This window comes from Dreissena polymorpha, chromosome 1, assembly GCF_020536995.1.
Source record: "Dreissena polymorpha isolate Duluth1 chromosome 1, UMN_Dpol_1.0, whole genome shotgun sequence".
In the NCBI taxonomy this organism is placed as follows: Eukaryota; Metazoa; Mollusca; class Bivalvia; order Myida; family Dreissenidae; genus Dreissena; species Dreissena polymorpha.
In genome coordinates this window covers 171,078,912-171,102,931 of record NC_068355.1, presented here as the reverse complement: position 1 = coordinate 171,102,931, position 24,020 = coordinate 171,078,912, and the positions used below count along the sequence as shown (strand labels likewise).

Here is a 24,020-nt window from a genome sequence, read left to right as displayed (position 1 = left end):
CAATGATTGATCTAAATACGTCCAGACTTTTCCTTCGTCTCACGTACGACGATGTTTATGTCTTCTTGAAAAATTTGATTTGCGTCGTGTAACGTCATGTTATTATTTATTATTGGTTTTTAATTTAATTAATTTCAAAGGGTTTGTGTTTAAAGGGCTCCGGATTAAGGGCCCCAATTTGATGTGTAAATAAGGTTAAAGGTTGTTGTGTGTGATCGTAAAACCAACACGGGTAGAATTTTAACCCATTTATGTCTGGCGTCTAGAAAAAAGGCCTTGGCAAACAGCGTAGACCCAGATGAGACGCCGCGCTGCGACTGCGCTGTTTGCTTAAAGGAATTTCTGTAAGAAATATTCTAAATATAGAAATAAATATACAAGACATCCCTTATTTGGGAAATAAATTGATCCAATTTAGAAGGATGGGAGAGTCCACTAGGCATAAATGGGTTAAACCCTGCTTTATCTCAATCTCAAATATTCTATTTCGATAGAATTAACATCTTTGTTAGACTAGAAGTCAAACTGAAAGGTGATTTCAGGGTGAGCGGAGAGCGGCGTTTTTGTCAGGGTTAATATGTAATTATTGGCGATTTTAGGTGAACAAAAGGAGCTATAATTTCACTTTAAATCTGGAGTTTTTAGATTCAATTTAACATTTTTGTGTTTATTTTCAATGGACTCTAGTTGCTTTAGAGGTTTAAATCTTTGAACAGATTCTTTATGAGAAAGGTAGATAATAGCAAATCTCTCGCGTGGTGATGGAAATCGTATACTTGATTTTTATGATAAAGCCAAGAAAGAACGCCTATTAGTTTTTGATGAAGCGTTTTATGCTTAAGTTCCACACAAAACATGGTGTTCAGCGCTTACCGAGTATAGTTGGAATATATAATAGTAAGTACTGAACGGTTGAGGCCAGAGTGGTGTGGAGTTTCGGTGATTGTGTAGTAATGCTCTGACGTTGATGTCTGCAAATCGCATCTGGAGAATGCACGGGGTGAACTAAAACACGGAATCGCAATGTAGAGCCAGTAGGCGATACAGTGTACATGGGATATACACTCAAATACGACTTGAACGTTTAAAACAACGTTATAATCTATATATTACATCGATTAGTTCTATTTGAATTTAATTATTCAGTGTTAAATGAATGTTTTAAAAGAATGGTTAAGTATTACATATTTGTGAAATGGGAAATAAAACTAATACAAATATTTAAAATTAGTTCTTGACGTTTTGAAAATATATGTGCTTCATGGAATATAAATAAATGTTATTTTTAAGTTTGTGTTAAAAATTATGTCAACGAGCTACCGGTTGGTTGCTGTCAAATGTTGGTTTATTTGTGAATGTGAGACTGTGATTGCCCTGGCGGATTATTCGTCGATTTTCATTGGAGGGTAGTGCAAAGTGTGATTTGCATAATACAATTTCGTAGATTGGTATTAATCCGCGTAGAATGATTGTACGTAAAATGTACTGCGATTTTGTCTATTTCAACTCGAGATCGTAACACGTGAAAATTTATCTTGTTTTAATTATATTCCCGAAGTAACAAATATTACGAAATAAGACTTCGTATTGAAATAAAAGTGTGTTTTCTCTCGAAAATATGTAAACAAAAAAGAAGAATAAACATGTTACGTCTGATACTGCTATAAGAGCAATATAATCGGATTATTGGATGTATTCAAAGATGATTGTCTATCATGTGTATATATGGGTCAACACGTGTTCATACTGTGGCGTAACTTTGACAACGGCGATGACCTAGAGACCCTTAGGGACCCGGGGTCAACCGGAAGGATGAATGTGTCATCAGTTACGTGCTGCATGTTGATCATTGTTGTTCTTGTGATGACTAAATGCACGGCCAAAAGCAGACTTAACTTCTGGATTGACGAAGCTCAACTAGAAAAGTTTGCAAGTTCTTTGTTTGGTAGGTAAACTTATAATTCACGGACAATCCATGTATTTTTTATCTCATACACATACACATAATTAAATTAATAATTATTAAAGTAAGCATTGCTGATGTAACATTTGATTTATTGTTTCAGCACTCGAAAACAGTTGAAAATCAATTATATCGTGACAAATTATTTAATAAACATATTCGAATCTTATTATGCGTAACGCGTGTCATAAAAATTTAGGCCTTAAACAAACGGTTAAACCAATGTTTAATTTTCCGATTCCCAAAATAACACAGAATAAAAGTATTGCACGTGAAAAAGGGTTTTAATATAACTGGGAATAAAAAAGTTTGTTAGTAAATACAATTCGCATCTGCACCGTTTTTTGTTCACATTGATTATAGTCTAAGGTCGTTTGTATTCTCAATTCATGTTAATACAAGAAAATACATCTATTCGGCATATTATATGCAAGCGTCCATGAAAGACCTAACATACGATAACACCAAACTACGTTTAACTGGTACCGGTAAAACCTTTATCGATGAACGTCATACTTGAATACAAATTAACGAATGTCAATTCATAGCACTATAATATTACATTGTAATTATAAAAATGCAAAAATTTATGTTTTTTCCGAATAAATAAACTTAAAAACCAGTTTATTATAATTTAAAGTAACATTACTACTAAAAATCAACGAAAATTTCGTACAATATTTCTTAAAATAAAGCTAAATAATTAAAAATCATTGTTCCTTATGGCAATTGCCGAAATTTCAATGCCAGATTTGGTCTGGTAAAATAGATGTTTGTAGATACAAAATGCTCGTTTTTATTATTGTTACCATTTTAGTGTTCGTGTGTCGTATGAATAGATGTATTCGCGGGAAATTAAAATGGAATTAATAGTGTCACAAATAAATAAAAACGAGCATTTTGTATCTACAAAAATCTATGTAATCATATCACATCCAGCGTGAAATTGTGGCTCTTGCTATAAGGAACACTGAGTGTTTAGGTGTTAACTTTAATTTACGAAATTCTTTACGAAATGTTCGTTCATTTTGAGCGTTATAGAGACTTTAATTTTCCAAATATTACTTGACATCAAAAGTATCATGTAGAGATGGAAAAATGACCACTTTATAGACAATATTGTGCCATGTAATTGGAATTGGAATTAGGCAAACGCCAATAGGACGACGATACCATTAAAAACATATGCTACAGATTTAATTGTTTATCGATGCATAAAAAACGATTTGCCGTTTAATATAAGAATTACACCACGATTGCGTTAGTCCGAATTATTAAACAGCCACGCATCACAACGAACAAGAATTGCGTTTTTACCATATTAATAAAGGAAATGCGTAAATTACGTAAATTGTATCAAAAATAGATACATACGTTGTAATTTGATTTAGAAATCTACTTTACTAATATCGAGGAGTTCTTGTTTACTATTAGTTTTATAACGCTTAAATTGTTCTTTGTCTATATAAATAACAGCACGCGTAATGGTGCAAGCCGTGTTCTGGGCCGGAATCTTTCATTAAAAAAAAGCCTCCTCTCAAAATGAAAATCCAATTAAGCCGTAAAGTGTCCTCCTTGATCATCCTCTGCGGACTGCACGGGCTAATCTGGGACGACACTTTTCGCACATGTGTTACGTCAAGTTTTCCTAGAACGAGGCTCATAAAATGACGTGTAAACGTGACGTTTCAGAAACATGCTGTAATAACATATTTTAACATTACGATTAATAAAATTTTCAAAAATAATATTTTTTTATTATTTTTTTCCATATATTGGCTTTCAATACGAATATATGTTCATTTAGTAATTTATTAGTCATCTTTAGATTTTTTTACAAACTTGATAAATTGGCAAAACACAGTTTTATGAACACAGCACAGGAATACAAATGACGAAATGTGGATTACCGTTGACCTATATGGAATGTACACATGATACAACTTCGGGAACAAAACTTAGGGAAGAAGCCACATCCACTTGACGAGACGGTTATTTATGTTATAATTGTAAAGAAAATACCATTTTTTGCATATTTTTTTGTTCGACTGAAGAGTCTCAATACAAGTAGGTCTGCAACAAAATGTCCGTTTCCCTACATTGCAATCTTCACATCCTTGTGGCAATCAACCTGCGCTTTGAACAGCAATCCTTCCGACATTTTATTGCAAGTGGCTTCTAAATTCTGTAAATAATTGTGGGCTATTAGTGGAGAAGTAATAGTTGGACAGGTGGCATTACATCTCAAACAGAACAGCGAACTGTAACGATTGTATCACATCCATGTTTCCGCTCAATTTATTGCAAGATTTTAAGCAATCTTAAAGCGCTGATACACAATGGAACAGGTTTCATTCACTTAAAACAATGTGCCATTGTTTAGAATAAAAGACGTACGCAAAGTCAGTGCTTTAGTTAAGCTTGTAAGATAATTCCCGAACATATACATTCCTATATAGTTTTGTTCCACCGCCAGTTTCAAAACGATGCACAAAATATGGTCAAAACTAGATTCTAACATAAAACTCGCCATTCTAACATTACACTCGCCATTGTAACATTAACTCGCTATTATACCATGAAAGACAGGATTATAACATGATAATCATCTTTCTTACATTCACCTCGCTATTATAACATGACTTTAGCTATTCTAACAAAACACTCGATATTCTTACAAAACACGCGCCTTTCTTTCATGGCAATCGATATTCTAACATGAAACGCGCTTGTAATAATGGCACTCGATATTCTACCCTGACATTCGCTGTTCTAGCATGACACTTGATAGTCTAACATGACATTCAATATCTAATAATGACATTTGATATTCTACTATGACATTCGCTATTCTAGCACAACACTTGATATTGTAACATTACACTTAATATTCTCATAATGGCACTCGATATTCTACCCTGACATTCGCTATTCTAACATTACGCTCGCTAAACTGTTTGATGCGCAGTCGTTTAAATAAATGAACAAACGTAATGATAGTTGAATTCCTTCCAGCACTCGACGTCGTTGATAAGTGGCTTAAGCTACGATACATCGGAAAAACATCTCTTTATTATAAATCATCAAGCATTAATACACTTTAACATTAGTAATTTGTATAATGACATAATTTTGCAAATTATTATTTAATTGTCTTTATAGATTATCTAACGAATATTCCTATAAACGTTTGTATTTGATGAACACTATATTGTATTTGTAAATAAAATACAATTAAATAATATAATGTTATGTAAAATAAAATAAAATAATATCATGTCATGTCATGTCATTTCGTATTATAAGCTATTTCATATATTTTGCTTTTAATACTTAATTTAGTTTTTTGAAACGAACTTGGACGGTTTCGTTGTTAACATGCTCCTACAACTAAAGTCTTATTAATTACCGCTCACATCTAGGATAATCATACGACTTAAATGAACTGTCTGAAATCCTGCTGTCAATCAAGAAGATCCGTCGGGAAACTAAATCTTTCCCCAATCAGAAGCGTCTATCTGTTCCGCACGAATCTTATCAAGGAGAAGTGTGTCTGACACAAAAACACAAGGCATGCACATTTTTGCAGGAAGTGTTAATTTATAACTTGGCAAAACGTGAGCCACGACGTGCCAGTAAATAGTTTCATAACTAAACAAATACCTGCATCTCAGTCCCGCCTATTTTGAATTATTTCGTATGGATGTGCGGCAGTGGATTTTAATTTAACAAAATAAATATGAGATAAATCTAGTTTACATAATCATTCATTTGTTAAAATACTTTTAAATGATGCATTATATATTGGATTACATTTTATACTATTCATATTTATTCAATCGATATTTTGATATTCATTGTTTTGGCGTTCCTAGACGTTATTGTGTTGTGTTTTAATAGTCGTATTGTATTTGCTCAACTATATCGATATCATTCTCACTAGTATAAGAATAATAAATGGCTACCAAAAGGAGGCAATTCTGCTATTTAACTTGCTGGAACATAAATAAACGTGGAGAGCAACGTTTAACCCATTTATGCCTAGCGTCTAGAAAAAAAGGCCTTGGCAAACAGCGTAGACCCAGATGAGACGCCGCATGATGCGGCGTATCATCTGGGTCTGCGCTGTTTGCTTAAAGGAATTTCTGTAAGAAATATTCTAAATATAGAAATTAATATACTCGACATCCCTAATTTTGGAAATAAATTGATCCACTTTAGAATGATGGGAGAGTCCACTAGGCATAAATGGGTTAAAAGAACGCTATCGTTTAACAGTCCCACGTATCGTATTGATAGGTCATGTACTAGATATTCTATCTCCATGCACAGATTATAGATGAATTATCACACCCATAATATTTAAATGCTGATTTACTACCGGATATCAGAGCTGATTTTTATAATATTATGTGGAAGAGTTTTTATTTTTAGGGCCGATGATAACATGAATGATGCAAATTTTCAATTGAACGTAGAATGAAGAGCATATATGCATAAACTCTATCATGCTAAACATAATTCAAATATGGACAAAACGATAATTTTTTTAATTATCATATTTTGCAAAGAATCAGTGATTTGATTTATAACAATTAAATCTCAACTTTATTAATTCACTCTTTCAGTGGTCACAAGTAAAGTATGTTTATCTCGGTCTACGCATACCTGGTTAAAGCAGTGACAAATGTATTTGCAGTTAAGATAAAATCAGGTATTGTTGATGTCGACTTCTCACGAAAGGCCCAACAATAGAACATCCCGCTTCGTCAAAATCCCGCAATTCACATGTGACCGACAATTTGTCAAGCTTTTATGTTCACAACTGGGTGGCTAATTAAAAGCGAAACACACGTTCAGCTCGAGTAGAGGTAGTGCCCGAATACGAACTAATAATTGAGATTGAACCCATTTTGATAGATGAAAAGTCAAATAGAAAATCGTTTTGAAATTGACTTTACATATGTTTGTAGTAGTTTATAGTCTTGTGTTAATTTCAAATGTCGGTTTACATTAACCCATTCATGCCTAGCGTCCTGAAAAAAGGACATTGCAAACAGCGTAGACCCAGATGAGACGCCGCATCTGGGTCTGCGCTGTTTGCTTAAATGAATTTTTTTATGAAATATTCTAAATATAGAAATAAATATACTTGACACCCCTAATTTTGGAAATAAATTGATCCAATTTAGAAGGATAGGAGAGTCAACTGGGCATAAATGGGTTAATCGTAAATGATCAAATCCGGGTACAGAGTACCTTTGGACAACTAGCATGTGAGTACGAAGACAATATTTTCTGAAGGAATGGGTACGTGCATGGACCGTGCTCTTTGAGTAGGGGGTTTAATGCATGTGCGTAAAGTGTCATCCTAGATTAGCACTACAATCCGCACAGGCTAATCTGGGACGACCGACACTTTCCGCTTTTATGATATTTTTTTGTTTTAAAAAAGTCTCTTCTTAGCAAAAATACAGTTTAGGCGGAAAGTGTCGTCTCTGATTATCCTGTGTGAACTGCTCAGGCTAATATGGGACGACACTTTACGCACATGCAGAAACCACTTGTTCACAGAACACGGCCAAAATTAAGGCTTAAAATAGGTTCATTGTAAACATCATACATTGCATTCCCCAAAAAGGCTGCGTTCAATGGTAAGTTATATTTCTTACCTTTATACCGGCAACCCGTTTAGATGGCATGTTGTGGCAACATCCGCCTGATTCGTTTCATGTTTTCTCTCTTCCTGCAATTTATTTAATTAGTGAATCTCCAAATTGTTTAATCAAATCTATAATTAATTAATCGTGTTATTTATCAATGGTCGAGATAAAATATTTTGGACTGCGCATTGCGTTCTAAACATATTATTAAACAATATAAATATTATAATCTTTTTGTTTCCAAACAATGCAACATGTCCTCGATTATTTTTTTTTTCAGATTTGTGAAATATTTCTGGCAGTAAACTTACAATTTAAGCTATCTTTTATTAAAACAGACCGCGAGGCAAGACTACTGCAAGTAAACATGGTCCTTTATTCGCCGCATACAAATACATCCAATTACTAAAATTGAAATCAATGTTTAAAATAATGCATCGTTCATCCGCTAGAAAATTTAAATATTGTAATTCAATATTATTAAGATTTTGTTTGCGTTCAGTGCAAGGCACATTGAGTTGAGTTGATTTTCTTTGCTTTGATTTGGATTGACCGTTGCACGCGGTGACCGAAGTTAAATGATTTTTTCGAATGTATGTCTAATCTCGTATTGTTAGTATTAAATGGTCAATCGGCCATTGCCTTTAAAAAAAAACGGAAAAAACTTTCTCTTCTGATTATGCGTCATTTTTCTAAAATATTTTCTTTACCGAATTTATCTCAAATTAATGCGCAATTCGAAGAGTGGCAGATTGATCAATTATAACCGGTACTACTTTTTTAGAAACACGCAATGTTATTAGGTTTCGCGCAATAAGCTGATATATTTTGGTTAGTTCACAGCTGACTTGCCATATAGGACGAGCCACTGATCGAGTCTTATGTGAGTAAACAAGTTGTGTACCAGTTCATATCAAACGCAAATAGTTCACATTTTAATATTGAGTTGAACGTAATGTCCGCGAGCAAGTGCGAGCGTTTACGTCATTTACTAACGTTGTGAGATGTGTGTAGTAACGATCGAGTTTCTCATGGACCCTTTAAACCATTTAGAAAATAATTAAAACTTGCTTCGTATGTGCAACTTATAAAAAATATGTGTTTCCTCAGATCTGCAATATGCTAAATTTCAACATCCTGTAGATTACGAATTTGTGTGGATGATGCGTTCTGAGTTGACTAGGAAACGATCGGAAACTATGAGTTTGTGAGTTTGTCATTCATAAATGGAAACTTTAAAAGGAAAATAAACACACTCTCAGACCAGTCATTTGATTTCAAAAATCTTTGTTTTGATTTGAATGGTTAGCATTCGATACAAATGTTTCCAAAATATAGTTTGTTTTGAATTTTTTAGATTGATGGACGGAAGTACAGAACATGGAAGTGCATATCGTTGTATTTTGAATTTTAATTTATAACAAGTAATATATAGAAGTTTGCGCTGAGGTAACCGTGTCGTTAATTAACGTTTGTTTTTGACTCATTTTAAAGTTTTAAAAAACAGTGTCAATAAACTAATCTACAGTTATCGATATTTTCATAACTATAATAATTTGTTAAATTTATATTAATTAATTTAGATACTTTTTCTTTGATTTGAGGATAATTTATATTACTCACCGTTGGTCCAGACCGAGTGGGGACGACATTTCCTTCAGTTGACGTCGGAACAGAACAGAAAAGATTATTCATTTACAACTTAAGCATATACAGCTCATCGTCAAAATAACAATAAAGCAATAATACATACACATGCGTCAAAATAACAACAATTTGGTTTATGCATTTTACTAATATATGTTTTTTTAATGTTAAATGTAAGAGAAGGCTCTTTACTATTTCTTTTAAATAAAGTTAAGAGGTTGTTTACATGGACGTCGCGAAATCGAATTATTTTAGGTAAAGAAAATTGACACATGGCTGATATGATAATATTGGCCAGGCAAAAACACATAACGTCACGCCGGTGCATTCGATTGGTTACTATTTATAGTAACAATATATGCTATTAGATCATATTACTATTATTAGTAACACACATTACTTTCCGACCTTGAACCGTATCCTCCTGGCCGATATGAACATATTTTAACCTTTACTACTTTTCATATATGACACGAATCCGATCGCGCGAGTTCAACTGAACAAAATTGAGCCCACATTCAGTCTTAGCCAACGATGATAACTTAATTTAAGACACTAATGAACGAACATATCGGATATTAAAATACATATATGTAGAACAAAAAATAAATTTAGGACAAAAATATCGATAATATCTGAAACTGTAGATGTTCACGGGACTATTTAAGTGTTTAAATGGAGTCGTGAAACAAAATTTTACAAAAAACGAAAAGCTTCCAAATTTGATCAAATGCTTATGAAAATAAAGTAACAAAGATATGCATTTTTTATTTCATCAATTAATTTTAATATAATTTATACCAGTTTTTTTAAACATAAGTAGAGATTGCATAACGTTCTGACCACAAGCACGATTTACAAAATCGAATCAATGACCGGTCGCAGCTATATATTTGTACAATCCAGAACACGGTTTGGATTCATTTGATGCCATATTTTTTGGTTTCACATTTTACTTTTAACTTATTACAGCAACCAGGTCCGGTTAGTTGCCTCGAGAATCCAGAATGAATATATTGTACCGGTGTGTTTCGTCACAAAACATGTCACAAGATAAACGTCTGCCATATTTTTCTCTCTAAATTTTAAACGGCCGTATATGCAACTACTACTACTACTACTACTACTACTACTACTACTACTACTACTACTACTACTACTACTACTACTACTACTACTACTACTACTACTACTACTACTACTACGACAAGGCAGTCTGCCTTTTGCTACGGTAGGAACGATAACTGCATTAACTACGCTATGAAGGATAACCACTGCCAGTTTATACTTAACCACTGGTACATTGCAGCATACAGCCTCTATGTTAACAAAAGGTTTAAGATCTTGTGCAATGATATTTGCCAGTGTAGTGCTTATAACAGCTTGTGCGACGACATTGGCCAGTTCATCATTGAACTCTGTACATCTGTCCAATGCGTTCAAAGCCTTAAATGGACAATCGCCTGTATATCTGAAAAACTTACTTGAAGTCTACGAACCAAGGCGACACTTAAGATCAAAGAACGAAGCGACTTCATTAGTGATTCCAACGAAGATTAAATCCGTATCATACGGAGAGCGAAGTTTCATGCACGCTGCTCCCAAACTCTGGAACTCACTTCCATCAAACATTCGAGGTTCTTTAACACTGCATTCTTTCAAAAAGGCACTGAAAACTCACCTCTTCCTCCAATCTCATGCAATATAAGCAGTGGTTTATTCAATTCATTATATAAAATCTCAATCATCATGAACTTGAATTAACCCTTTTAAAGGAAGCATAATAATTCCTTTGAGGGTTTGTGGACTCGTGGTAATGGTATCCTGTCGTTACCCTTGTCTCAATCAGCATGACCTTGAATTTACCCTTTTAAAGGAAGCATAATTATTCCTAAGGGGGTTTGTGGACTCGTGGTAATGGTATCCTGACGTTACCATTGTCTCTGTTTTGTCTCTGGTTTGTCTTTCCGATCTTTCAAATCTATGGTTACTGTGCATGTTTTTTGTGGTTTTACGTAGTACTTATTGTTTAAGTTTTAGATTTTATTGTTTCATATATTGTCTTATAGCTATACACATAGGGTAGTTTTATAGCGTTTTGTTGATCTTTCTAATCTAGGGTTACTGTGCATGTTTTTACGTAGTACATATAGTATAATAGAGTAGTTTTATAGTATAATTGAGTAGTTTTGATCAATTTTTTTTGAAAAAGTGTTGCAAAATGTATTCGTATCTGCGATACGTCAAATGTTCTTATGTAAAGCGCCTTTGAACGTGCACTCTTGCATGAAAAGGGCGCTATATAAATCCGGTATAACAATAATAATAATAATATATATTGGCTGCTTTCAGGGAAAACGGGGTTTAATGCTGCATTAAAAGTCTGTCATGTTGGTAAAATTTTTGCTCAATAATTTAAAGAAAATATACAAAGTATTAGATACACATAACACAACATGTACATGATTATAGGCTTGTTATTCTTTAGCAAGTCAACCAAAATTCTAAAGATGGTTGCAAGTGCAGCAACCAATTGTGAAAAAGAGACATATTGTTGTTATTTTGTCTCAGTTATCTCTATAACATAAATATAAGGATAAACAGTGCACACACATCTCGATATGTGCTTTAAGGCACGCTCTTTACAAATTTGAATGGCTTGTATTCATTTTAAACTTGCGATATAAAAGGCTATAACATAATTTTGAAAACTGTATTGCGTCTAAGATTATGCAATAGCGAACAACTTCAGAGCCTTCAGCGCTTTGATTTTGTTATGTCAAAATTAAAATGAGTTTCTATTTGCAGATTTCCCTGTTCTCGGTGACATGCATATCATCTATAGAGGGGAGGTAACCAACCCACTGAACGACAACTCCATCGAGTTCCTACGCAACTCCGTCGTACTTCCGCCGGAAATAGACACCGTAAATCTGACCTGGGAAGCCGGGGACGAGCTGGTGAGAAGACACTTGTTTATTTGTTGAAGATTATTTTGATTATGTTATATCATGACATAACAAAATCACGTTAATGCAATCGTCAATTCACAAGTTTGATTCCGGTTTTGTTAAAGGCACGTTTCATTTACTGCAGTCGATCGGTAACCAACAAAATATAATTGCTTTATAATTTTATCTCTGATATTTTACTACATATCACCATATAACATACAACGGATATGCGAATAATAGTTGTTTTATAAATATCGCAAGATTTATCAGTGAATCAGTCAATAACTGCAAACTTACTATTACATCGTATATCCGTCAGTCTAGCAATTGAAAACGAAACGTTACTTGATCAATAAAAAACATTAATTCCATGGCTAGACAACACAAGTCAGAGAATAAATTTATTCCGTAATTAAAGACCACCGGCCCAAAATACAAAATGCAGGTATTTCACATTATACATGGATGAGTCTGTGAATAATTTTATGTTTATACCTTTCCAATTTAGATATATATAAATAATGCTATTTTCCTCAATGTCAGATCATTGTTCGTTTTCAGTAGATTAGTAAAATCGATCTCTTCTCGGTTTCTACTATACCAAGGAAATAGGGGAATGACACAAGTGTTTCCTTGTACAATGTGTACAATATATCATATCATGTTCTATACCAAGATGTCGTCCAGTTCCAATAAGAAGCTTGTGACCGGAACTTTGCAAATGCTTTCCTATAGTAGGATGGTATTTTAAGCAAGTGATATTTTTCTGATCCAAGCAATGATATATTCTATGTGTTTCACATCTTGAGGAGTCGAATAAACTCCGTGCCCATTTTCGCGTGTAAAATACATAAGGCGATCTTTAAACAGTTGTAAAAATACATCAACAATACCAACATCCTTATAAACCCTGAAATTACCAAAACCATATTTGAATAACAGATTTTTTACAGAGGTATACCAATATGTCTTTCCGATTTCATCCTGGCGTTTAAACATATTATAACAGCGTTTGGGATGTCTATTTAATGGCATGTGAATACGTTTACACAAGTATTTACCGCACTTAAATTGATATTCTACGCACAATTCCAATGATCTCTTAGCGCCATGCAATACGCACAATTCCAATGATCCCTTAGCGTCATGCAATACGCTCAATTCCAATGATCCCTTAGCGCCATGGAATACGCACAATTCCAATGATCCCATAGCGCCATGCAATACGCACAATTCCAATGATCCCTTAGCGCCTTGCAATACGCACAATTCCAATGATCCCTTAGCGCCATGCAATACGCACAATTCCAATGATCCCTTAGCGCCATGCAATACGCACAATTCCAATGATCCCATAGCGCCATTCAATACGCACAATTTCAATGATCCCTTAGCGCCATGCAATACGCACAACTCCAATGATCCCTTAGCGCCATGCAATACGCACAATTCCAATGATCCCTTAGCGCCATGCAATTATTGGTTGACTTATTCAGGCAACATCACCTTTGCAAAATTGAGCCCTGACTTGTTCTTTGTTGAGCCCTGACTTGTTTTTTATTGAGCCCTGACTTGTTCTTTATTGAGCCCTGACTTGTTCTTTATTGAGCCCTAACTTGTTCTTTATTTCCAGAAAAGGTATGACTGAATGTACAAATCAGTCTTTATATAAAATACATAAATATCCATTATAATAGAAAACAAACAATAGACGCGATATCTAATCAATCTCAAGTTCATATAGAACAATCAAAAGAAATCATGTACATCATCAATGTATTACAGGCTGCTGTGGATTTGTTCTTGCTCGCGTTAACCTTTCAAGTTCTTTGATCCTCGTTCGAATTGATATGTAATGTTATCTTTGTTTATATGTTCGAGCGAATGTTTTAACCTCTCGAAGTGACTTGATTGTTTTGATTCCTCTTGTCTTATCAACGATGCTGGATCTGTTTTGATCAGAAAATACTGTCTTCTACAAATCGACGTTTATATGTTTTTTTTATCCCTTGTTTATTTTTACGGTGCGGTTCTATACGATCTGATAAAAAAAGAAAATAATTGAGCCGCGCTAAATGAAAAGGTGGTTTAATGCATGTGCGTAAAGCATCGTCCCTGATTAGCCTGTACAGTCTTATCAGGGACAAAACTTTTCGCCTAAACAGGATTTTTGCTAAGATATGACTCTCTTCCAAAGAAAAATATAGTTCGTGATTTGCCTTTTCCAACTGCACAGGCTTATCTGGGACGACACTTTACGCAAATGTATTAAACCCCTTTTTCACAGAGGGCGTCTAAATTATGATAAGGAGTTAAAATAGCTTCGAGCTTCGATTCAATAAACGACGTTGACCGTATAGGATACATAGAGAATAACAGGTTACTGTCGGATCTTTTGGTAATATATCAGGCAATGCTTAGAATAATATAACGGCTCGGCTTCGTTATTTTATTCGTGCTGAGCCTGATATATTACTAAAAGATCAGGCAATAACACGTTTTTCTGTTTATCATACCTGTACGTCCCCGATTTTAAAGAAATAACGAAAACAATCGCTAAAAAGCTGCATTTTTAGCGAGAAAGAATATGAATTTTGCCGTTTGAAGTTGTAATAATAACGTCGCCGTGGTGTAATGGATATGGTGTCCGCCTATCGACTGGGAGGTCACGGGTTCGATCCCCACCATGGGAGCGTTCTTTAGATCTCCTGCTTAGAAGGAAACGGACTCGAGAGCGTTTATATAATCCATAGGTTTTCGATGCAATCGAGCAAACATAAATAGGTTTAAATTAAATAAATTAAATATGACGTCATGAGCACTTGCGCTTAATATTTATAAAACATGTTTTTCGCTGTTTGTGTTGCATTTTGTGTTTAAAATATATCACATCTTGATATGAAATAGCCTGTTTTTTTTAATCTGATTCCATTTCACTAAAATGATTACTATATAGTTGATGCCGAGTAATATGACCTACCTTCTTGCATCGACTGATATAAGAATTCCTGTTGAACTGATATTAAAAATATATATCACCTAACGTTATATCAGGCAGATATCAATGCAGCGGTATAATACAAATAATATGACGGTGTCTGATCATAATCATTATGTTAACGACGATTGGAAAACAATTTTAACTGGCGTTAATTCAGTACTAATTTTCAAATAAAAAAATATTTGTCAAGCAAGAAAAAAAAGTAAAATCAAATCAGAGTGGGTATGTACAATAATAATAATAAATTGTATGTTTTTTTAATGTTACACATTGTTATAATATCTCACTTTATATTATATTTTTTAGATCTTTAAAAAAGCGAACACCAGTGTTGCAAATGTCACGTCTTACAATCATTGTAAACACATTTTACGAGCAGTTATTTCAATAAGTTGAATTATTGAATCTTATGAATACGATTTTGATTGGAATTCAGAAATCAAACTTTGGCTTTAAAAACAAATGTTCGATGACATTAACCGTCTGAGCAATGTGAATATTTTGTATTAAATTAAGATAATATATTTGAATGGTCATTGTTGCGCAGGTAAATTTACGGTGTGGTGGCCACATATTTTATCGTTCGGTTTCACTGTTGGCTAATTCACTACAATATACATCCATTTTCAGTAAGGGTTAGGAGTCCCCATGTAGGTGACCGTGTCACCAATAATGCCAACAGAAATTGTTCCATCCACCATGGTCAGTAGGCTAAGCGGATGTGGAAAGTAAAACCTCAAACAAGATCCAGCCAATCTAAACATCAGATGCTGGTCATATTCATTCAACGTATTTCTTACTTTCATACTATTTTTGTACCCCAAGAAATACGTCCATAGCTGTAGTCAAAACATTCTTCTTATATACAAGTGTTATTATTGAGGATGTACAAGTAAAGTCCTTTGTTGTAAACAACCCTTTCAAATTTTTGAGCGTTTGATCCCCTGTGATACATCTTCTCGAAAACAAGAAAGAGCAGATTGATTGGTACAGCTGACGGTGTTGACAAGGCGCCGTCATCGCGAGAATTGATGTCAAAACATTTGCACTTGTTTAGAGAAAAACTAACGTGTGGTATTTTGGTTCCAATAAGACAGAAGTATACGATGTTTTTTACTGTCTGTTTTAATTTAGTTTTAATTAAACATTATTTTAATTAAGATTATACCAACATTTACTAGACTGCTGTTGTTAATTTATGATTTGAACAAAATGATATATAAATACCTTTTAGGAATTGTAAACCTATACTGCGTACAAGTCGATGAAAAACATTTCGTATTATTTTTTTAATAAACGACGATAACCATTTTAGACTTGATAAAAACACGACCAGATTTGAACATAACGTTTGAAGCAGAACAATACAACGCTTAAACGTTACGTGGGCCCCGGTGACCAAGAGCGTCCCTCCGGCTCCAGGTCTTTTCAGAATACACTATCATCGGCATAGTCAGTTTAAGCTGGTTGAGCCGAACGCCTGTATTCTTCGTAATTTTGAGAATAGCATACGATACAAGAACAAGGATAGAAAACGATCGTGCTTTTTGTGTAATTGATCAACATTTTACGTATGTGATACACACGTATCTGACAGTGTCTAGACTGTACCATTCTGGATAATTTATTGAACACCATCATACACCATAGTCTAGCGATAACTAAGTGTTTATGTTTTGCAATTAGTTTATAGAACGAATATTGCAAGGTCTTACTTGTACAACATCGATTGATAAACATCATATGTTTTAAAGATATATCAGACAACATTAAAACCTGTTATAAACAATATCGCATGTCTGTTTGAGAAAAAAAAGATAAAAATAAGGAAAAAATTCCTATTCTATAACAAAAATATATAGTCATAGTTTTTTATGTTTAAGTTTATATACTTTTGTATTTGGAGAATTGATTTTGTCTGCAATTTAACATATTCATATGAAGGGAAATATTATCATGTGTGTGTAATTAATCAAGCACACCATGATTATTATTAACATACTCATTAAATAAACGAATGTGCATTATGGTGTGATAAATGTGATTAATATTTGCAAATACAAATAATACGCACTTTTCGTTAGTATATCACCGTTGACTAGTTCGTCAACACCATACTCAAGTTCAAGATTCAATAAAAACAATTCATTAGAACGCTCGACTGCATTCTCCTATCTGTGTAATGATCGACGTCAACATAATTGGTTTGATTTGCAAAATCGCAGTAATACACTGGAGGTAGGGTTGGAATTACAGACATTGGGAGCCTTTACCTGACACACCGTATCTTGACATCAAGAAGTGGTCTGAAATAATTGTAATTATAATGAATATAATCAGAAGTGATAATAAATGTACTCTTATGATGTTTTCATATGTACTGATTCAAATATCTTTAAACACATTAAACGAACAGTTTATGCAATGATACGCTTAAATAAAAAAAACTTGTAACACTTGAAATATACAAAAATACGCCTTGATTAAAACGGCACTTAAAGGTGCTACGGATGTGATCCGATTCAGGTCCTCGTCCTGTTAACCTCCTTCTGTCCGTCTTCCTGGTCGTGTTTCCGTGTGTCCCCTGTCCGTCCGAAACTGTCTCATGCGATAACTAAATTTTGACTTCGGCGAGATTGACAAAACTTGGCGTGTAGTGGGTGCTCATGTGAAACATTGGCACTTTATTTCACTTTTTCTGTATGACACAATTTATTGGTGCCAAGATTACGGAACCAAATTGAAAACTTAAATCTGAATCATAGTATAACTAAAAAAAGTATGTTAGCTACATTTATGAAGCATTGTATGTGGAAAGAGGGAGACATGGGAAATACGTATATAAGTTCAATCTGTTTTCCATCTGTCAGTATGTCCGTCCAAAATAATTGAACCCTGCGATAACTCAAAACCGTTTTTTTCAGATAAACATTGTGGTTACTTTACTTATAGAAATATGTGGAATCCAAAATCGAAATCATGCAAGAACTGAAAAATTGCTTAAGCTTAATTGATAAATCAACCTATTTAAAATAACTGAACTAATACCTATCATTTACATCACTTGCAAGTAACTGTTGTATTTTTTTTTAGTATTGCACATTTATTTTACGTAAGAAATTAGGTATTCAACGTCAAGAAAACATATCAAACGTAATCGATTAAACACATTGGAATACCCACCTCTTCAAGTATGTGCTCAGTTTATCGTTCAAAGCTCACGCCATCCAGTTCTCTTACGTATGGATGTGTCATGTAAACTGTTTGTTTGGGTAAGCTATCTCCTCTAAGTGACTTGATTGTTTTGATTCCTCATGTGTTATAAACAATATCGGAATCGCTTTGATCCGATTTCACTGTCTACAACCGTTCAACGAAACATTAGTTATTTTTGAATTTCTTGTAAACAAGAATGTTCTGAACATGAGAAGAACATCTTCGTGCAATTTGTGTTGATAATCGACATTGAACAAAAAAAATCTGAAGTTGCCTAGACTGGGCAATACTTGAAAAAAATATTTAATCTATTTCGGAAACAAATATTGCTAGTCATAATTTAGTATTTTCAAAAACATGCCACACAATTAATCACTAAGTGAATCACGGAACATCACAATTTTTACAGAAAGTAATTATTTTATTACATTGATTTTAAATCTCTGACTTACAATTTAGTTATACACGTATTTATTTTATAATCACTTAACATGAAATCGTTGAAAAATATAACTAGCGCAATCAATAACCCAAACCATTACAAACCAGTTCTTCTTAAATTTATATTTTATTCTAACTTTTTAGATATACTTTTCGTTTAAATGTTATGGATAAGATAAATTTAGTTCAATGTTAACATCAAACTGTTGTCTTCAGAAGTAAAATTCATTATTAAGTCTGAAAAATGTTTAAATATATAATATTGATGTAGAAGTTTTTTTAATGTGTATGTATTATCATTGTGGGATATGCGGTTTGTATTGGTTTAATTTTGTATATATTGATGTAGAAGTTTTTTTAAATGTATGTTATATCATTGTGGCGGTTTGTATTGGTTTAATTTTGTCTGAAGATCTCTTTCGGTGTAATAGTTGATTAAGGTCAATACATTGTACTCATCTCAAACTGGCAAGGTTCAATAAACATAATAAGAGCATAATACATCCGTGTGCGTTCAAATGTGTCATGAACGACGCCATAATTATGTGTGCAAGATGGCAACTAAAACAGAGATATGATGATGTGTGGTGGAGAGAGGAGCAGCAAACGGTGGCGCCTTTCATGTGACTCACTGGACATCAAACGTTGTCCGTTTCGTTCCGATGCATTTCTTAATTAATTAAGTTTAACATACATTTGCTTTAAACGCGAATATTTCTTACTAAATAATGCTCGATTTGATAGACCCTTGTAATACATTTGGATGTCAGCTTTTAATAAAGATGTATTTAGAAGTATTTAGATGTAATAAATAAAGATTTATTTATAATTATTGCCAACATCAGGTGCGTATTGATTGCCTGTGATATATTGCTTGAACAGGAAAGGTATCCATATTCATACCAGCTGACGCTGTTTGGAAACACACATTCGTCGTTTCGAAAATTTCGTTTTTGTCCGGATACTGAAACATTATTTTCGAAAGCTGTCTGTTTTTGTTTGAGGCAGAAGCCGATAGAGATCATTGGATGTTATGTATTTATTATTAAATATGCTATGCACAATACGTGAGATAATCTTGTCATGCAGGTTCATGTCAATATAATGTACTTAGTCGTTGGTTTAAACGTGTTTATATTTAGCTATATTTCACCAATAATTTTACATATAAACTTCAGTTGCGCTAGCAGTAGGGATATCGCATGATCATTACGAGGTAGTGAATTGATTGCAAGGTACCTTTCATATACACAAATGAAAAATACAAAACAGACACCATATTACTTATGATTCATTTTAAGTAGAACATATAAAACGAATTGAACGGGGCTTTATTCATTTGCGTTAAGCGTCGTCCCTTATTAGCCTTTGCGGACTGCAAATGCTCATCTGGAACGACACTTTACGCCCATAACGAATTAACAACAATTTAAATTGTCAATCATATTCAAGCAATAAACAATATTCATAGTTTAACAAAAAGTTATCGTATAAGTTAAATTAGGACGTATATTTTACTCACTATTGATAACAATGAAGAACTAATGGTGAATTTACTCACATTAAACATTAATTGACTCAAATGAGCTTCGTTCTGGAAAAACGGGGCTACAAGCATGTGCGCAAAGCATTTCTCAGATTAGCCTGTGCAGTCCTCAAATGATTATCAGGGTCGACAGTTAACGCCTTTAATATTTTTTTCTCGTTTTTATAATGTCTCTTCTTAAGGCAAATCCAGTGGAATCAGAACAGTTGCCAACACGTCCAGTAATCATGATAGGCGAGTGTGGGATTGTGAACCGCAGACATCTGGCGCCTTAAATTTGACTCACTCAATCGACACATAAATTGCTGGCCGTACTGTTCCGAATTATTGCTTACTCTACTGTATACTTACAATAGAATCGTACATTATTCTATTCTGACAGGTCCGTTGTGATAGACACGTGCTATAATTGGAGTTGTCAAAATGCAATAAGGATGTTTGTTTATTTACAACTATTGCCAACATCGGGTGCGTTATGATTGTCTGCGATATCTCGTTGGAGAAAGAGAGAAACACACAGTGATTCATACAGCTAACGTTGTTGTCAAGCGAGCCGTCATCGCGGCCATTTCTTTCAAAACATTTCTGGTTTTCTGGAAGATAATTACATAAAACATATGGTGTCTGTATGTTTAGGAAAGAAAGAAGCAAACATTTTTCTTGTCATTTGCAAATATTGACAAGATGTGCATAACTATACTTTGATATGCAAACGCATTTTGTATAGGCTGCACTGCATGCAAAAGTGTTATAACCCTTAGTCTACCTCGCGTTTTTGTTGTTTTTGATGGAACTGTAATGTTTTTATATTTTTACTGCACAAATGAATAAATAATATATATATTCAGTTAGTGGATGTTTTCTTCGTTAAGAAATTACTCCCAATTGAATAGACTGCAGACAATATGTATAGCAATCTGTGTTTGCTATTATCAACGCGTGTAATGGGACAGGTGGTTCTCGGGGGAAACATCTTCGCGCGTTCTTCATGGATTCAACTTCTCAAGCGAAATGCAACTAGCGTCAAGTGCAGTTGCACATGTTTGCATTCTTTAATTATTTGTGAAATTATTATAGCTTTATGTAAACCCTGAAAATGAGATTGAAAGTTCAGTAACTTGCTAAAAATCACATTCTTTGTATTCATTTGATAGATTGGTGAGGCCTTATAAATAATGGAGGAGTCCAAACGATTCTTTATACATTGTACAATCTCTTATTTTTGTCAACCTAGAACATAAGTATATGATACCAGTGATAAACTTACCCTTATTAGAAGACATGCGATCCGTATTTTTTCATATATACTTGATATTCTCAGAAGTTTGATAATCTTTTAACACGTAATCTTAGCATTAACACAACAAATAAACAGGTGTGCTGAACGGGTAGGGGCTATATACTAACAGAAGTTTTACATAAACATGTTGTACATAAATAAAGTAGTACGTTGCAGGCTTTTCATTGCACGTTTGGAACATCACAAGTACATAACAGTATTAGCAACGAGTGGCGAAGTAAGTTCTTCGAAGTTCGGATATAAAACAAGTTTAATATCAGCACAAACAATCTTTCGCTATGATTTAGAAATATTTTTACCGGAAAAAAACAATACCTACAGACAGAAGAGATGAACATCTCGACGTTTTATGGCTGTTGTATGAAAGGTTATTGTACGGGAATGATACGGAAGATAGATTTGCTGTCCTTGTAACATTCTTTATAAGGTTAAAACCTGGTACAGACATGGAATACAGCAAATTATAACAATATTACCGGACACTATTATGTTCAGTTCAAAGTTACATACATAAATAGATCGGGACAAGTTTGAAAACAACAACGCTTGTATGACTATTAGCATTATTACACAGTATTTATAAAATCAAGTTGTGTATATATCGTTGACATTTGTATGCATCATTTAACTTATACTTTTACACATTTAAATTGAGTGCACTGGCTTTTTGAGAAAAGCAATCTAATTAGAGTAGTATTAGTGAGTATCATTGAATAGATTTCACACTTATTTTGTTTTCCAGTTTCTATTATTTTCGTTCCAGATAGCAATCGTTTAACAATTTATGTTTACGTGGTTTAACAACATGAAAGTTTAGATTCTCCCCTCAGGATGTCATCAAATTGAGTTGATAAGAAGATATCTAACAAAACATGTAATCTTGAGGTCTATAAATCGCAATTCAATTGGTGGCAGCTGCGGATCAAAATGATCCTTGGCACAATCTGACATTATACAAAACACAAACAAGCACAATATATTATTGTTCAAGAAACGCTAACAGGAAACGCAAACAGTGTTTAAGGCATCTTAAACCCGAGAATCTTTACAAATATGGTATTTTTATATCAAAGTATGTTAAACAGAAACAGTTCTAATGAATAAACTATTGTTTAATAATTATTTCAGGAAACACAACCTAAGCAGTGCAAAGGCATTTATGCTAAACTCTTAAACACATGTGCTATTGCGTTTTACTAAATGTATTGAAAGTGGGTATGCACGATTTGTATAGGTGTTAAATTGATAAAATTATGTTATAATAACACATAAAGGGAAGAACAATTATACATTGAATACAAATTGCATAAAATACAGCAAAGGCAAATTAGCGCCACGAGCCGATTAAAACGAAGATATTTTGTACGGTATCCGGAGAAGTGCCCCCCCGGAGAACTGCCCCCCGGAGAACTGCCCCCTTATTTTAAAGGTGGCGGAGAGGTGCCCCCCCATCAAATCGGTAGGGGCGGAGAACTGCCCCCTGTCAGAATTTAGTAGGCGGATATCTGCCCCCCCCCCCCCATCAAATCTGTAGGGGCGGAGAACTGCCCCCCGGTGTCATATTAGTTATTAGTTACGTAGTGAAAACAATACTTACGGGTAATTTTACGTTATCGCCGTACACATTTTATCCGGTAACAATTTAATTTCAGTACAAGTATATTACTATTTATCGAACTGAATAACACAAATTGTCTAGAGGCATGTGATAATACTGTTTAAGGCCCTTGGTACGCATCTGCACCACTCACTATACATGAATGCCTTGTAAAAGTCGTGTTTTAATAAGAGCGCGAAACAAAGTCGAGATCCACACAGGAAACGCGTGCGTGTTAATACTGGCAATGTGTTGCAACTAAATATAGACGTGCAACTCGGTACTTATGGAGGAAAAGTTACATCGGAATTAATTTACATTATAAAGATAGTATTGACCCATGGAAAAAACGTTAAATGACATATAAAAAAGTAGATTAATAGGCAAGGCAAAGGCAATAATTTAGCTGACTTGAAGAAAAAAGTGAAGTGAAGTTGAATTTATAAGCAATTTAGTCTTCTAGCACCTTATCCGTCGGTAGCATCGCCAGACCGTCGAGTCGTCCGCAGTTTGCATTTTGAGCAGATCATGTCGACATGCCAAACAAACAAAATCGGTAACAGTTGCTTTAATTAGCAGCTAATAAGGCAGGCAGAGAACTTGTTACCGTTAACGATAAGTACCGCGATCTTTTAATCTTTTAATTGGTAGACCGGACCGACCTTAATTGTTAAGAACTTGTTAGCTTTGAA

At 33.9% G+C, this 24,020-nt stretch overlaps 1 protein-coding gene across 2 annotated transcripts in view; it reads left to right on the top strand.

Moving 5' to 3' along the window:
• Nucleotides 1–539: 539 nt before the first annotated feature.
• Nucleotides 540–24,020, top strand: part of LOC127860874 (wnt inhibitory factor 1-like) — a 40,715-nt gene continuing 17,234 nt past the window's right edge. For both annotated transcript variants that reach the window (XM_052399188.1, XM_052399180.1), the window contains exons 1-2: nt 540–1,945; nt 12,082–12,233. In XM_052399188.1, coding sequence (XP_052255148.1) covers nt 1,726–1,945; nt 12,082–12,233 — 372 coding nt within the window. In that variant the 5' untranslated portion in view covers nt 540–1,725. The remainder of the gene's footprint in view (nt 1,946–12,081; nt 12,234–24,020) is intronic.